The sequence below is a fragment of the Phalaenopsis equestris genome, unplaced genomic scaffold (genome assembly GCF_001263595.1).
Source record: "Phalaenopsis equestris unplaced genomic scaffold, ASM126359v1 Scaffold000533, whole genome shotgun sequence".
Lineage (NCBI taxonomy): Eukaryota > Viridiplantae > Streptophyta > Magnoliopsida > Asparagales > Orchidaceae > Phalaenopsis > Phalaenopsis equestris.
Window position 1 is genome coordinate 648,524 of NW_018164973.1, and position 17,309 is coordinate 665,832.

Consider the following 17,309-nt stretch of genomic DNA (forward strand, 5'->3'; position numbering starts at 1 on the left):
CTCCGCTCCTCCCCCCCCCCCCCCCCCCCCTTGGTTCTAAGGAGAGAGTCTAATACCAAACTGACATGTGGGCTTCCACCTGAAACTATCAAACAGTCATCCTGAAAATTCCTGAGTTCTAGCATTCCTTTTCCTTCTTCCTAGATTTGTAAACTTTTCATTCATCTGTCAGTGTTTATCCCATTTGATATATTTGTGGATCTTCGATGGAGTGCTCACTCTGGGGGGTTTGTTGATCCGTAAATTGTTGAGCAGTCTCAGCATGCAGCACAACTTGATCATGACGCTCCTCCAGGGCTTGATTACCCTCTTCTCCCGCGATAGGTGATTCCAAAACACATTGGCAAGCATCCGTTACAACCAAATTCGTAGTATTTATGATCTGAGGAAGACTATCTCAACAACAGTGGGAAGTAGCTGCGGAACTGGTTGATGAGGAATAGCCTGATGAGACAAATTTTCATTCAACATTTATGGAAGATCTTCAGTTTCTGCTATACTTTCCTTCACTTGGGTGTTGTTAGGAATTGCAGAATCCAAATGCACAGGAAGGTTGGATCTCAAATGTGGATGAAGCCTAAAACATTTGGCATGTGTGTGACCAATCAGTTTACAATGATTACAGTAAGAGAGAGAGAGAGGACTAAAAAGAAATGAAGAATGATAGGAAAGAATGTATAAGAAAGGAAAACATGACTCTTTCTGTCCATCCCCGTGATTGCGAAATCCCGCAGTACTTGGCAGCTACAGTACGAATTCCGTGTCATAAAGACTTATAATTAGTAGAATAAAAATTGAGTGTATGATATATAATTTTATTGGGTGTAATGTTAATAATCATCATTCAACATTTTTAGAAGTTAAGAAGATACACAGGTGTGAAAGATTTGTGTAGCATAGATGACAATATAACTTCTAGTGCTAATATTAGGTGATTAAATTAGAAAACCTTCTCGAAGTATTTAGGCGAAGAGGATATCATTGAGAGGCTTAAAGGTAAATTTATGTAACCTTAATTAAGTTGGTGATGGTGTATAGATTTGAATCTTTGTTGAAAAGAATCATTGGTATCTAGTAAAAATGAGAATGTTAATTTGGATGTGTGACAAAACTAGACAAGATAAAGAAAGGTTTACCTGCATAACACATTATTTTTGTATTTACATATCTAATAGCTAAACTTTAATTTTTATATTCATAACACTTTACATGTGCATGAAAGTTGTTATTTCACTTTATAAAGTTGGTAATAGTGGTAATTTTGATGTGATGATGAATGATTGAAGTGTTGTAAATGTAAAAGTCAAAGTGTAGGTGCTTGATATGTTATTTCATAAGAATTTTGTGGTATGTATTTAAATGCCCCAAATTAAATTAATGAATAGTTATATTAGGTAAAAGTTTGGAATTGTATTTATTGAAACCAAGGTTACAGAAAATAAAGTTAAATGGTTTGGATAAGCAAAATAAATGATAGAAACAACCCATCGTTGAATCCCAAGTTATCTATGAACACAACGCCTAGGCTGGAACACAAAAGGCTGGAGTGTAAGAGAAACAAGAAGAAAGTGAGCAAGAGGGAGCTAAACAGTGAATGGCCTTCTTATGTCCTACGTTAGTATAATTGTCTATCCCTTATTTATAGATTTTGGGCTGTTCTTGATTTTATTACAAGATGTGACAAAATATAATGAAAAATACATGAAAGTACATATCAGCATATGAGACCATGTTGCATCCCATGTCTCCGTATATGGCGGGGCTATGTTGTCTTCTATGGCTTGTGCGGACATGCCGTCTCTTGTAGCTTGTATGGAGTCTCGGATGCAAGGGAGAGTTGTGAAAAGAGGCTCAACTCAGTAACTCATCGCGCTCAAGTTGGTTGTTGAGCGAACCCCTTGCCCGAATTAGCGAGTTAGAAGTATCTAAGGCAAGCTGAGTTGAGTTTGCCAAATTACTTCCTGGAATGCATCCGATCCTAACGCATTTGTGGGTCTTGCTTGCGAGTTATCTAGTCATGCGTATGATGCAGGTCATTTGAGTGTACAACCGTGTTAAATACAAAAACAATAAGAAGCATTTTTTTTCTCAATAAGTGGGGTCGATTGCATGAATCTTTTTTTCTCTTTTGTGTCTCATTAAGTGTCAATGCAAGCATGTTAAATAAGTTGATAAAATTAATTTTGATAAAATTAATCTTGGATTTGAAAAGAAAAGGGATGGGCCTTGGTTACATGGATAATAGTTCATTTTTATACTTGAAGAATAGATTTTCTACCTTAGATAACACTCAAAATGAGCAATTAAAAAATAATGATTCATATTGTTGATTTGACACGCCAAAATTTACCGCGAAGTAAGTTGGTCCACAATGCAAGTAAACGTGTCAAGTAATAATGTGCTTAAAGAGTATCGTGTGTCGATCTCATGAGGAAAGAGCTAAGAACTTATCTGATGGACGAATCTCTAGTTTACTAAACTCTTAAACATAGTATAGTTTAATCAAATAGGAGATGATTTCCTAAAATTCTACTTAAAAGCAAAAACAAAAGATTTTGCGTTAAAAAAAAATGGAAAACAACAGTAAATAAATTTTACTATTCTTCAAGGTATGTGAGGCTCGCGCCTCTGTGACTTCATCAATGTGGCGATTTATGGTTTTTCTAGACTTTACTTTGTGTGATTATTGTCAACAAGGATATAAAGTCCTTATGTCTATGTCTAGGTCAAAAGAAGACTAGGATCTATGAAGATGAGGCTTTCTCAATCTCTATGGCATCTCGTGGATTTATTGTGATCCTCTTTCTAGGTTGCAAAGCCCGGATAAAATATGTCTATTATTATCCAGATTATGTGGTTAACCATTTCATTTCTTTGTGCAACAAGTAGGAGTCATAGATCACGAAATATGTTAACATCCTAATTGATTTTATCAGGAGTAATTGATAATATATGGTTAACATAACAACGAAAAGTCTTGATTTCTCAGGAAAACGATAAAAAGAAAGAAATCATATGAGAAAATCACAAAACCACATCCCATAAGCACAGAGGTGCGAAAAAGAGTTTAGTTACGCATGTTAGAAAGAACACCGAAAATACATCCATCAAAGCCATTTTTGCAAGAAAAACTGAAAAGTGAAATATTTTCAAAACGATTGGTTCTCTCGTCAACAGCAGCCAACTTCTCTCTCATACAATAACCTCTCCGAAAACATAAAAAAATACAAAGAGAGAAAGGTAGAAGCCTCTTCAATTTTGGTGTCCAAGATGCCTCCTTTAAAGATCCAATAAAAATCAGCATGAAACAATCTTCAAAATGAGATTTGTCGGTCTGTCAGCGTGACCACACCCGAGACCGGCGTGGTCCCGAAACTGGTGTGGTCACGCTAGTTTTGGCAAGGTTATGTCGAACAACAACTTTCACTTGTTTTGACTCTGTTTTGCGTGTTTGACACATTTAATCTGCAAAATGGCACAAAAAACCTTCCACAAGCATAAAATCATGATAAAAGAGATGAAATAATAAGTAAAAGAATGATTACATGCAGGTAAAATCACATAACATTGACTGTGTCATTGACCCCAAAATCGGTATAAAGCTGGTGTTGATGATGATGATGATGGGAGGTTTGGGCTATTATCACTCAATTGGAGTAAAGGGAGAAAGACTCATAAAGCTAACCTCTAGTGTTGAGTTATGGTTAATTGTGATTATTTGAAGTACTTAATTATATTTGATATCTTTATAATGATGATTATCAAAATCTTCCCTTATCTGTAATGTTAAAACCACGGTTACATGTCAAGAATTGATTTTTGTTTTTTTTTATTTTCTTAATTGCATTAACCGTGTTTTTCATATCCTATAAATTGTCGTATTAGTAATCTTTTCTTGACTTGAGCTCTTTATATATTCATGTTTGCTACATTTACTCTAACCCATGGCTTCCCTAATTTTCAGATGGTGGACAGAATTGATTTCATTTGTTGATACTTTTGTGTTCTTGCCTAAAGCATGTAGCAATCCTTCATTTGATTGCCTTAATGAGATTTTGTTTTTTTTTTTTTTTTTTTTTTGTTAAATTTTGTGGCAGGTATACTTAAATGATAATTCATGAAATATTGTTATTTTGGTGATTGTTTTCATTCTATTAGAAGAAAGACTTCTGTTTGTCATTTAATTCCTATATATCTTGATCATGGGGTTTACATATTCTTTTAAGCCAATGAGTTGAAAGATATTTCATTCACAGATAGCACATGTTGAATCCTGTTCGGACCTTTATGGCATTGTTGGCAAAAGTTTCTGGGTTGCTACTATGTGCGACAGCGCAGCCTTTGAGGGGTAGTCCTTTTTTACTTAACTGAAGCTGTTAACCTTCATCATATATTCTCATGACATATCACCAACTTAGGGGGCCATTGGGATCACTTTTGATGTTTTTTTAAAATTTTTATTTTGTTTTCTTTATGTTTTGAATTAAAATAAAATATGTTGAGTATGGTATAACATATCTATTTATTTTAAAAACACTCCAAATGTCATTTAGATGTTTCGAGTACTTTTAAAAATAAACTTATTGTTTTTAAAAATAAAAAAATATAAAAAATGTACTGAACAAATTTATTTTTAAAATAAAATCAAAAAACAATAGTGGTGTCGAACAAGCCTTATGCTACTATGGTTGCAATTATTATTCAGTACGCGCTTAAGTGTAAAATCATTTCAGATTTGTGTTATAATATTATCCTTTTTTTTTACAGGAAGCAGCTTGATGGAACACAGATTAGCATTCGGAGGATGTAATTCCTTGAGAAAACTTACTGTTCTTACAAAGTATTACTCGCTTTTTTTCTGATTTATAATTATAGATAATATGCAGGGGAAATAAGGGATTTGATTTTACGATTCAAACACCATCAAGTTCTTCTAGATGGGAAGATTATGATACAGAAATGGAAGCAGCATGGGAGGTATATTGCCTTTGTTGATAGAATGACGTAGATTTTATATCGAAAATTCGTTAACTTTATTCTGTCATGGTAAATAGAACTTCCATCACAAATCTAAAGTACAAGTTAGATGTCTATAAAAAATTATATATCTTGTGGAAGTTCAGGAAGTTGGATCGGCCAGCCACCTGCAAGATCTTGAAGAATTGAATTGGAAGACAATTTCGGAAACTCCTTGATTAGTTTTATTCTTTTCTTATTTGTGTTTTTTTTGTTTTTTTCAAACTTATTTCCTTTCCATATTTAAATTAGATATAATTGATAAGATTATAAATTAGGAGGGACCGGCTTCCCTATATTTGTATATATGTATGAATAATTGAAGGAAGAAAGGAGTTTTTTTCATCCCAAAGTTGGTTTATAACATGGTCTCAAATCTTTGAACAGCTGTCGGAAACCCAGCTTCCTCCTACCGTAGGAACTCCTGCAGCAGCCGCCAGAAATCTTCTTAGACGGCTTGCAAGCCCTCACTCACTCTTCCCTGCAGTCGGTACTCTTCCTGTAGGCCCTTCTCTGTTCATCTGTGCCGGTGGAATCCTCCTTACAGCTAGAATCCTCCCTGTTTCAGGTCCTCATCCATCGGATTCTCCCTGCAGGCCCTTCTCTGTTTAGTTCTTTCCACCGTGATTCTTCCTGCAGCAATAATCATCCCTGCTACAGGCCCTACTACGCTGTAATCCTCCTAAGTTCTCTGCAACAGCCTACTTTCTTTATGTTGGCAGCAGCAGTAGCAACGATAGTGGCCGATTCTATAGCCAGCTGCAGCCAACTTCCAACGTCCAGCCAACCTCCTGCAGAAGCACAACTAACTTTCTTCTTGCAACAAGCAGTAGCCCAAATATGCACAGGTTTTATGAAGACCAAGCACGGGATAAAGATGTTGAGTTCTATTAGGGAGTTCAAATATGAATCAGAAGATCAGGAATTATGTCCGAACAGTTCCTGAACTTTCTACCTTGATTACAAATCATAAACTTAATGGCTATAATGGTCTCAACGTGTGCTTATGTACATTTTTGGATAAGGAAAAGAGGAATATCTCATAAGAAATTGCACAGTTCTTGAGCTCATTAATCCTAACCATCGCACATGGAAGATTCAAAACCACTATAATAGGATAAAATTTTTTGCTTAACAAAATTGCCAAAGAAATCTGGGAGGTTGTAAGAGAAACATATTCCAACACTCTGAATATTGCGGAGTTGTTTGAGATCGAAACTAAACTTCATGGTCTTCATCAAGGAGAGCTAAGTGTCAGCCAATATTTTGAAACACCTTGATAACGCATTGGCTACAATTGGATATATTTGATACATGTGTGGAAATGTCTACACGGTGTTGTAATGTTTTAGTTCATCATTGAGAAGAAGAGAATTATTAAATTTCTAGGGGACTAACCAAGGAATTGGATGAAGTGAGAGGGAGGATCATAAGAATAAAGCCTCTTCCATCTACCCATGAAATTTTTGAGTAGAAAAAAGTGTATGATAACTGGAAGTGAGAGTTTACCAGTACTGAAAGCTTGACTCTATGTACTCATATTTTTTCCGATGACACGACTCAAGAAGAAATGTTTCGCATGTGACTATTGCAAGAAATTTGAGCATCTTAAAGATAAATGTTGGAAAATCGATGGAAAGCCTACAGATTGAAAACCTTGTCATAGAAGGAAAGATCAAGAGAATAAGGTTAATGTTGCTTCCACATCCGAAGGGTTGGCTAATGCAAAAGGAACAACTTGAAGTACTGAAAAACTCCTTAGGGGCAATTTGGAACAGCACCGCAGCCTCATGACATACCAATTTAATATTTTCTTCTCTCATCTTGTCAGCACTAGGAGATTTAGAATTTGAGTCATGGATTCAAGAACTTCTGATCAAGTCTAGAGGCATCAATATTTTAGTCAACTATCAAGAGATTTCTACATCTTGATCTATCAAACTTGCAGATGGATCACACTAAAAAATTGTTGGAAAAAGAGTTATGGAGCTCTCTCAGGATATTACTCTTTCCTTTCTTTTGTGTGTTCCACGGTTGGACTATAATTTAACTTCAATTAGTAATCTTCCACAGTTGGACTATAATTTAACTTCAATTAGTAATCTTACTCATGATATGAAATGTGTAACAAAATTCCTTGCAAAATCTTGTGAATTTTAGGTAGTGAATTTGAAAAATATGATTGGCAGTGTTTAAATGCATCAAGGCTTATACCTACTCAAGAAAAGTCTCTCTCTAAACAAACAAGTGATCCCACCTCCATCTTTTTCTCAAATCTCTGAGTATGTTGAGTCTGTATGTCGAAAATAAAGTCATATTATGGCATTGTCATCTTGGTTATCATAATCTCAATTATGTTGTAAAGTTGTATATTTATTTGTTTATCAACAAAAAATCTAGTTCTTTTCAATGTAGGATTTATCAATTTGTCAAACACGCTAGAAATGCTTATCCTATGACCTGTACAAACCCTCACACCCTTTTCTCATTGTTCTCAATGATATTTGGGGACCTTCAAAAGTAATAATCCTAAGTAGGGCTTGATGATTTGTCTCATTTATTGACGATCATACTAGAACTACTAGGGCATTTTTAATGAAGGAGAATTTTTAAACAACCAAATCTTTCAAACCTTCAATTACATGACTATCCAGGCTAAATTTCAATACAAAATTCAAATCCTCAAAACTGATAATACAAATGAAGATTTTAACTATGTTATTGGATCCTATCTTTCAAAAAAATGAAATCATTTATGTGAGTTCATGTATTAATACCCTACAACAAAATGGGTTAATTGAGAGAAAGAACATGTATCTTCTTAAGGTATCCCACTCAACTATGATTTCTCATCAAGTTCTAAAATATTTCTGTTGGGAAGCAGTTCTTATTGCAACATACCTTATCAATCGAATGCTTAGTCAGATATTTAACTTCAGAACACTGCTTCATATCTTTATTGATTCCTACCCTCACATCAGAGCTTTCACTTCTACTATACCACTTAAAATATTTGGATGTGTATACTTTGTTCGCATCTATTTAACAAAACTTGGCCCTAAATCTATCAAATGTATTTTCTTTGGGTATGCATTCTACAAAAAGGGTTATGTGTTACTCACATGCTATCAGAAAATATTACGAATCCATGGATGTTACATTTTTTGAGAATCAATCATACTATCTCAAATCTTATGTTCAGTTGGAGAGTACGAATGAACATTAATTTTGGGATGTACTTGATGACACATTCACTGCCTCACAACCTACTTGTCTTCAACCTTGCTCTCTTATTCTTCTTGAGGATATCCAACTAACCCAACATAAAGTCTATAATAAAATACTTTATGTGTATATAAGAAGGTAGAAAAACTTTTAGCATATGGAATACAACTTACAAAGACAAATTGGTTCAAAATAAAACTCGAGTCCCACTCACCTAAAATTTCGAGTGAGTATTATACTCATAAGTTATCCCCTTACACTTCTTGGTGTTGATGATAATGAAAGTTGTACTAACAATTCAGAAGTATGTAGTTTATTGGAAGCTATCCTCATCCTATAAAGCTTTTGTATCTAACATTGATAGTGTGCAGATTCTTAAATCCATTAATTCATGAAGCTCGTGAAAATCCAAGGTGGAGGAAAGCAGTTGAAGAGGAGATTCAAGCACTAATGTCACATGGATTCTTACTAAACTTCTTCATAATAAGAAGTTAGTTGGATGCGAATGGATGCTCAATATCAAGTACAGAGCTGGTGGTGGTAATAAGAGATTCAAAGCTTGCCTGGTTACAAAATATTTCACTCAAGTTTATGGGGTTGATTATCAGGAGATATTTCACCAGTTGCTAAACTGAACACTATCGGAGTTCTAGTAGTTGTTAACAAGGAGTAGGGATTGCATTAAGTAGACATAAAAAATGACTTTTTAAATTAGGATCTTAAAGAAGTGTACATGGTGATGTTACTAGGACTTGAGAATGATTCCAACGAACACCTAGTATGAAAACTCGTGAAATCTTTCTATGGGTTTAGGTAATCATCAATGGCATTGTTTGAAAGGTTTGCTAAAACTGTGAGATATAATGGATATTCTCAAGGCCAAGTCGATCATACACTGTTCATAAATCATACTTTGGAAAGTATGATTATTACACTGATAGTATATGTGGATGATATAATTATTACCGGTGATGGTGAAAGAAAAATTCTTAAAATGTTTTTCACTGAGTTTGAAATCAAAAACCTAGAAGCAATGAGAAATTTTTTGGAGATATCAAGGTCCAAGAAAGACATTGTTATATCATAGAGAAAATATATCATAAACGAGACATGGATGATTGAATGCAAACCTACTAATAGTTAAATGGATCTCAACAAGAAGTCTAATAGGGGAGAAAAAAGAAATATCTATGGATAAAGGAATATATCAAAGATCGGCAAGAAACTCATCTATCTGACACATATTAGGGCAGATATTTTATGCTTCGTCAATATTGTGAGTCAACACATAAATAACCCAAATGAAGGTCATTTGGTGATATCTACAAGATTATGAGGTTTTTCAAGAAGACTCCTAGTTATGGATTATTTTTTTAGAAAACTAAAGACAGAGAGGTAGAAGTCTACACTGATGCAAATTTGGGTTGGGGAACTCACTAACAAAGGGTCCATAACAAGTTATTGCTTCAATGTATGGGGGAATCTAGTTGCATGGAGAAGTAACAAGTAATGTAGAATCAGAGTATAGGTTACTCTCCTTAGGAATTTGTGAAGGGATCTGGATTCAGAAATTGTTAATAGAATTGGGGTGTATCTCAAATAGACCCATACAAATATTTTGTGACAGTCAAGCAGCTACCAGTATGGCTAAAAATCATGTGCATCATGACAGGACCAAACACATTGATGTTGATAGACACTTCATCTCGAAAAGGTTAATGGTCGACTTATACAGTTAAAATACATCCCAACACACCAATAAGTTGTTGATGTCTTCACCAAAGCTCTTTAAATACCTTTTCTGAGTTCAATACCAAACTTGGTCTCTATAATATCTATGACCTATCTTGAGGGAGAGTGTGGAAGTACAAGAAGGTTGGACCGGCAAGTCACCTACAAGATCTTGGATGATTGAATTGGAAGACAATTTTGCAAACTCTTTGATTTGTTTTATTCTCTTTCTATTTATGTTCTATATGTTTATTTTATAATTATATCTTTTTCATATTTAGATTAGGTATTTGGTAAGATTGTAAATTAGGAGGGATTGGTTTTCCTATATATGGACCTTATGTGTGAATAATGAAAGGAAGAAAGATTTTTTCCTCCCAAAGATGGTTTACAACATATCTACATTAGTTTAATCTATGAATAGCATCTTTAGAATATAAATATGCTCCATCCATTCTCGTCATACTATGCTTTTTTCTCTTTTAAATAATGGCCATTTAGTTTTTGATTTTTTTTTCCTCATATCGTTGGTTCAAGGAATAAAAAAACTGATTTCTAAGCTTATATCCGTGTATAAATGTATGTTGCTAATCCTTGTTTGGGAAAATAATTAGAAGTCAACTATCAAGGGTTTAATGTTATAATAGGTGATGCTGATGGTAATATAACTGATTTCCTTAGCTTTATCATGTTAACTATTGTTGCTGTTTCTAAAAATTTGAGAAGCAGTAGGCTCCAGCTAAATATGCTAAAAAATAAAAACCATTTTTTTCCTTCTGGTTTTATGTTGCTGATCAAGATAAAAAATACATTTATATTATGTTGGGGGCAATGCCTAATGGTCCATGTGAGCAATTTTAAATTGGAGGGAAATCAAATATTTTGGGGTATTTTAAATTTCTGAAAATTTTAGCATTTGGATTGCTTCAAACTGACAAAAAAAAATGAAATGCATGAACAAATAATGGAAAATTTACATGCACACATACCACCCTATTTCTATATATGTATTTACATGTCTAACACCCAAATTTCAATTTTTACATATATGCTACTTCACCTATGCATGGAAATGTATATTCTACTTTTAAAAGTTAAAATAGTTGTATTTTTTAAGAGATATGAAAGATTCAGACGGCAGACATGTAAAAAAATAAGATTCAGGTGTTAGATATTTAAATACATAAAAATTGGTTGGTATTATTTCAAAAATAATACAATACACTCCTTATGCTTCCATCCCAACATGCCTCTAGAGTTGAGTAAGTTTTGTATCCCTTCAGATATGGGTACGCTTTAAATAAATCTCGGAGTTCCTCGGTCTTTGCAGATCATTTGGAGAGGTAGGCTCCATATGCTCCTTGGATTTAAGTCAACTTTAGATATCTGTTTGAGTTTGATAAACTTTTTATACTGTCGGGTTTTGTTTACGCTTCCTGTACCCTTTGACTCCAGCAGTTAAGATAGCCTTCAATTCCTCATATGAGACTCACAGAGGCAGCACTCACTAAAATTGTCATATTTTTCTGTATGAATGGCTTGAATTCTATTTCTTTTGTATCTGCTTGTAAATTTTTATTTTTTGATTAGGGATTTAAATACATGCCACAAAATTCTTATGTATATGTATATCGGACACCCCTATATCTTTATATTTATTTATATAATATCCAGTGTTAGAATCACATTAAAACATTTGCATGAAATAGTATATTTTAGTTGAGATAAATGAAAATTAATTGTTTTTTTTTTTGACTTAAATGGTTATATTTTATATAAGTAAATATGATTGTTTAAGGGTTAAATATATAAATATATAAAGAATTTCGTTGGTATTTATGTAATGCCTCCTTGTTCTCTCTGCCTGATAATTCAGCTGTTCATGCTGAGGCCAGAGCTGAACAGGAAATTTTCTCCATTTTAAATTATCATATTTATCCTTTATTTTTTTTTCCTTGACGTCTTTTGTTTTTCTTATGAGATTGTTATCAAAATACAGGAGCTATGCACTGCCTATTGTGATGAGCTCTATGGCTCAAATGATCTCAGTTTGCTGGAGAATGTAAAAGATGCAATCCTCCGAATGACGTACTACTGGTAAAATTCTTATCATATGATGCAGCCTTTTTCTTTTATTTCTTTTATGAAAAGAAAGATTTACATACATACCTCTTAAATCCTATGTATTTACATATCTAACACCTAACCTTTAGTTTTTGCATATATGACATCTTACCCATTCATAAAAAATGTGCATTTCACATTTTAAAAGTTAAAACAGTGGTATTTTTCAGGTGACATGAAAGATTTGGGTGGTATAAATGTAAAAAGTAAAGTTTAGGTGTTATATATGCAAATACGTAGGAATTGGATGGTTCATATTTAAAATGCACCCAAAAATTAACATTATAACAAAATATCAAGACGATTATTCCGCTAAAAAATATCATAGAAAAATCGACAAATATCATTTTTCAAGATCATCACAATTTTTCCTGAATCAAATCAAACATGCAGGTTAAACTTCAAGCCACTAACTCGAGGGTCTGCTGTTGTTGGGTTGACGGTTATGTTAGGATTATTCATCGCGACCAACATGGAAGTAACCGCGAGTATCCCTCCCGGCGTCCAGGTGGACTGGGAAGCCCTCCTATCCCCAAACCCTCAGTTATTCATCAACACCATAAAAACATGGCTATATCCATCTCTCAGATATAGCGTCGCTTGGAAAGAATATCCGGACGTGGCTTCAACTTTCTCAACAACTGGATCAGCAGTTTCTGCCCTGAGTAATTATTTTTTATCATAAAAGGTAAGTCCAGCCATTTGTTTTTATTTTGTTCTTTGGGGAAATTTACATGAGTGCCACATAATTCTTATGGATTTGCATATCTAAACCGAAAGTTTGATGTTTACATTTACAACATGTTATAAACCTATCCCTGAGAAGGTGTGTTCGGCTTTAATAGAGTTAGTAAAGTGCTATTTTTGATATGATGCTAGAGATTTGAGTGTTATGAATGTAAATATTTTGAAGTATAGGTGTTAGATATGTAAATACATAAGAACTGCATGGTATGTATGTAAAGGCCCCCATTTTTTTTTTCTTATAATCTTTTGTTAAGGGAAGTTAATTACATACCACACAATTCTAATGCACTTAAACATTCATATTTACATGCATATCACTCAAATTATTAACATCACATCAAAAATACCATCATTACTATCTTTTAAAAAAATCTGAAATACACATTTTCATGCATAGATTTATGATTTATTAAGTGTAAATATCAAATTTTGGGCGTGAAATATGTAAATAGATAAGAATTGTGCGTTGTATATGTAAATTTTCTTTTCTTTTATTTATTTTTTATTTAAATTAAAATATATTTAATATGTTAAAACATGTTAAATCATCTTTAAAAATACTCGAACTAACTAAAAATTATTTTGAGCATTTTTCTAAATAAGTTGATTCCTTTTAAAAATAAAAATTAAAAATATATAAAAAAATACTCTAAATAAGTAAATATTTAAAATTAAAAAAAAAATTTGACTGAGTCCCAAACAGGCCTTCAACATCTCTCTTTCAGAGCTCTGAACTTTCCTTATTTCCAGGTCATACATGCTGCTCTCAGCCATTCTTTGCCCTGGGAAAACCATGACTTGATTACAGCACTTCGTTGGGGGAAGCTATTTTCTGTGTGAATTATAAAGTGCAAGGTTCAAAAGTGGTACTGTTCTATAACCCTAAACTTAAATGCATTTGTTTCTCTGTGTTTTACTAATTTATTTTTGTATGTTATACTCCTCTTGTTATTAGCCATTGGCTTTAGGGTATTTGTTTTATTTGGTTAAGGTTTTTGTTTTGCTTGTACTGTTCTGCTTTGAAAGTTACTGCTCAAGATCTACTTTGAATATTTCCTTTCCAAAAAACATATAATAAATTTTATTTTCTTAGGGAAATTTACGTACGGCTGGTGATTCGGTTAGGAGATTAGATCTTTTAGATTCGACTTATATTGAGAAAAGTAGAGGTAGACCTGTAAAGACTTCGCAATACTGTATAAAAAATGATCGTAGTTTGACTAAAATGAATGTATGACACTCACTAGGACACAATGAAGAGAAAGGATTCATATAACAGACCTCACTTAGTGGAATAAAGGATTGCTATTGTTGCTGTTGTTGTTGTGAAATTTACATACATACCGCCCAATTTTTTTGTATTTAGAAATTTACCTAAAATTTGGTATGACGAATTTTGATATTTGAGCGAGAATTTAAAAAATGGATGAAATGGGGTGCTAGATTTATAAATAACAATGTTTCGGGTGTTATGTATGGGGCACTTCTCAGTAACAAGTATATATCCAATTAGGGGTATTTACATATATACGACATATTTTTTGCATTTCTAACACCAAAATCATTATTATACATATCACTCATATTTTTAGCATCATATCATAAATCATATTCCTTTTAAATTGAAGTGCATCTTTTCATGCATATATTTATGACATTAAAGTATTAACAAGAATAAATATCTAATTTTGGGCGTTAGGTTGATACTTGTGTGTTATGCATGTAAATTCTTCAAATAATTTCATGTGCTAATGCATTAACTTGGCACTAACTAGGGCTGTCAAAACGGCTCGTTGTTCGCGAACAGCTCGTGTTCGGTTCGTTTTGGCTCGAAATACTACTAATCAATTATATATATCTTTGATGAGTAGTATGTTTTAAAAATTTAATTGACTGCAAGGCTACAAAGATTTATAATTAATTAAAAGTATTAAAAGTATTAATGAAGAAAATAAAATAAAAATTATTAAAATAAATTCAAATGATGTTTTAAATCTTACCCCAATCCGTAACATCTTATGGCTACGTAATTAGGGTTGTCAAAATAACTCTTTGTTTGTGAACGGCTCGCGTTCGGCTCCCTAAGCAAACAAGCCGAACACGAACACACTTTTTGAACTCGAAATACAAACGAGCCAAACACAAGCTCAGCCTGGGCTCGCTCGTGTTCAACTGCAAAAATTTATGTCATGGCCACTTTTTTACAGTAACGATTTCTGCCATGAATCGACAATGATATAGAAATATAGGAATGACTATGAATGAGGATATTTTAAGTTGGATTTAATCAGAGTAATTTTTTAGAATTATTGAATTTATTTTATAATAAATAAATTACAATAACTGAATATTTAATTTATTTTGTTAAGTATTTTATTTATTTTAGATAAACTCAATGAGAAAAAAAAAACTATTTTGATTGGACTTGATTAAAATATCCTAGCCTAGTTTTTTTCACAAAATGCAGACGCAACTAGCTCCGCCATGAGGTCTGTAGTAGTAGACTTGAATATGTGATTCCCTCTTCATGAGCTTATTTCGAGTACTGTTGAGATCAGCTCGAAATTGAATCAAATGGATTGAGATTGGATTAAAATCGGCTCGTGGCCTATTACGTTTGATTTCAAGCCAGCTCGGCTTATTTGAATCAAGTTGGCTCAAATTTCAGCTATTTGGACCTGTGGCAGCTCAATTATGTTCTATATGGCTCGAAATTGAATCAAGATGGCTCAAATTGAGTTATTTTGAATCCAATCCAGCTCAAAATTGCCCTATAGCTTGTTATGCTTAATTTTACTAAGCACTACATATAATTTGTAAAAATTAACAAAAAAAAAATTTTTTTGTGAGTCAATCTTGAGTCAGTTCAAGTTGATTCGTGTATGGCTCGAAATTGGCTAAAAAAAAATTGATGCAAAATTTTGGCTCATAATTTGGCTCGTTTACTTCAATCAGATCTTGATCTGAACTAATATTGAATTAATTTTCTAACGATTAACAATCTTTCAGTTCAACTCTTTTAGGATAAGCTCATAAGGACATTATAAAGTTAAGATTTTGACAAATACAGTGAGAATTGGAGGTAGTGGATGGGAGATTGTACTCTGCTCATGTTATAGTTATATATATATATATATATAATTCTGAACCCAGTGAGGTTTTTTTTTTTTTTTTTTTTTTTTTTTTTTTGATTTAATATCCAATTTGATTTTTAGAAGCATACTCCTAGTAGTGTTGGAGAGATTAATGGTAACTTATTTTTTTCATGTATTTTGGAACAAGAAGGATTGAGAGTAATAATGTTGCTAGAGGCTAGATAAAACAAGAATGATATATAGAGGATGATAATACTTCTTTAAATATAAGAAGTTAAGCCTCTTTTTGTCCTTTATTTTATTATTTAAACTTAAAAAGAATACCATATCGTTAATAGCTTATAAGTTTTCTTTAGGAATTTCTCAAGATGGCTCCATGCATGATGGCAAGCTCTCTAGCCTTTTGATGGCTCTGATGCCATCTAAATTGCATGTATCCTTCATATATAGAGATAAATCTACATGCCAAATAGACGTAGGTTAGTTGATCATATCCCAGACCATGGATATATTATGGTTTCATCTTTCATTATTAATGGGTGATACAAATTTTGAAGATGTCTCTATCATAATTGATGGAACTTGTTTGTCTATGTATGGGAATATACCCTCTTATTTAGAGGAGACTCAAATAACCTTTAGAGGTGCCTTATATAAGCTTTATATCATCCATCATGTCTAGCTTTTAATGTTTTAATCATTACACTTCACTTCAACTAAGTCTAATTCTCAAGCTAATTAAAGAAGGTTACATGACTGACCTTGTCACTGCTATAAGGCATTCTTTAGATTCATCAACTTTTATCTCAAGCTAAGGAGTGTTTAAGCTTTCAGAACACTCTAGGTTGAGTGAGAGTTTTTTAGCAATCTATCTTATTAGGTCTTATATTTTGTTATTCCACATGAATTAACAATAAAATTAATCAACGGAACTTACTATGTGTATTAATCTGCACATTCTTTAGCATGAGCTCGATTTTATTGATCGTGCAATTTCCATTCTTTCTAAACTCACTTTCTTCGTCATACTTAATATTCTTACCCAACAATTGCTCTCTCGATGTATAATTCCTAATACCATAACTATTAAACATTTTATGTCCCCTTATGAATGCACGCCTACCAATTTTTCATTGGGTTATAGTTAGCTTGATTTTATTGGCCAATTAAATAAATTTTAGTCTACCTAGTTCTTTAGTATAGTTATATGATTTAGTTGAATATTATTCCACATAAATAGCATTAGGCTACCTTCTTCTTTATGTTATCATTCTTCACATCTTGCTTTTAAGTATTTTTTCAATTTTTTATCTAGTTTTAGCTTAGATTGAGGTCAACAAACTAAATAATGAGCCAAAAGCTATATATATA

At 32.8% G+C, this 17,309-nt stretch overlaps 1 protein-coding gene across 3 annotated transcripts in view; it reads left to right on the top strand.

The window, feature by feature from the left end:
* LOC110028840 (suppressor of RPS4-RLD 1) overlaps positions 1 to 13,823 on the top strand; it is a 152,095-nt gene extending 138,272 nt beyond the window's left edge. Inside the window, exons 18-23 of one of the 3 annotated variants that reach the window (XM_020730853.1) lie at positions 4,257 to 4,348; positions 4,768 to 4,806; positions 4,887 to 4,977; positions 11,972 to 12,069; positions 12,490 to 12,784; positions 13,594 to 13,823. In XM_020730853.1, the coding sequence (XP_020586512.1) occupies positions 4,257 to 4,348; positions 4,768 to 4,806; positions 4,887 to 4,977; positions 11,972 to 12,069; positions 12,490 to 12,781 (612 nt within the window). In that variant the 3' untranslated portion in view covers positions 12,782 to 12,784; positions 13,594 to 13,823. Of the gene's footprint in view, positions 1 to 4,256; positions 4,349 to 4,767; positions 4,807 to 4,875; positions 4,978 to 11,971; positions 12,070 to 12,489; positions 12,785 to 13,593 lie in introns of those variants that run through there. The other 2 variants (XM_020730852.1, XM_020730854.1) reach the window with 2 other exon arrangements.
* The last annotated feature ends 3,486 nt before the right edge of the window (positions 13,824 to 17,309 follow it).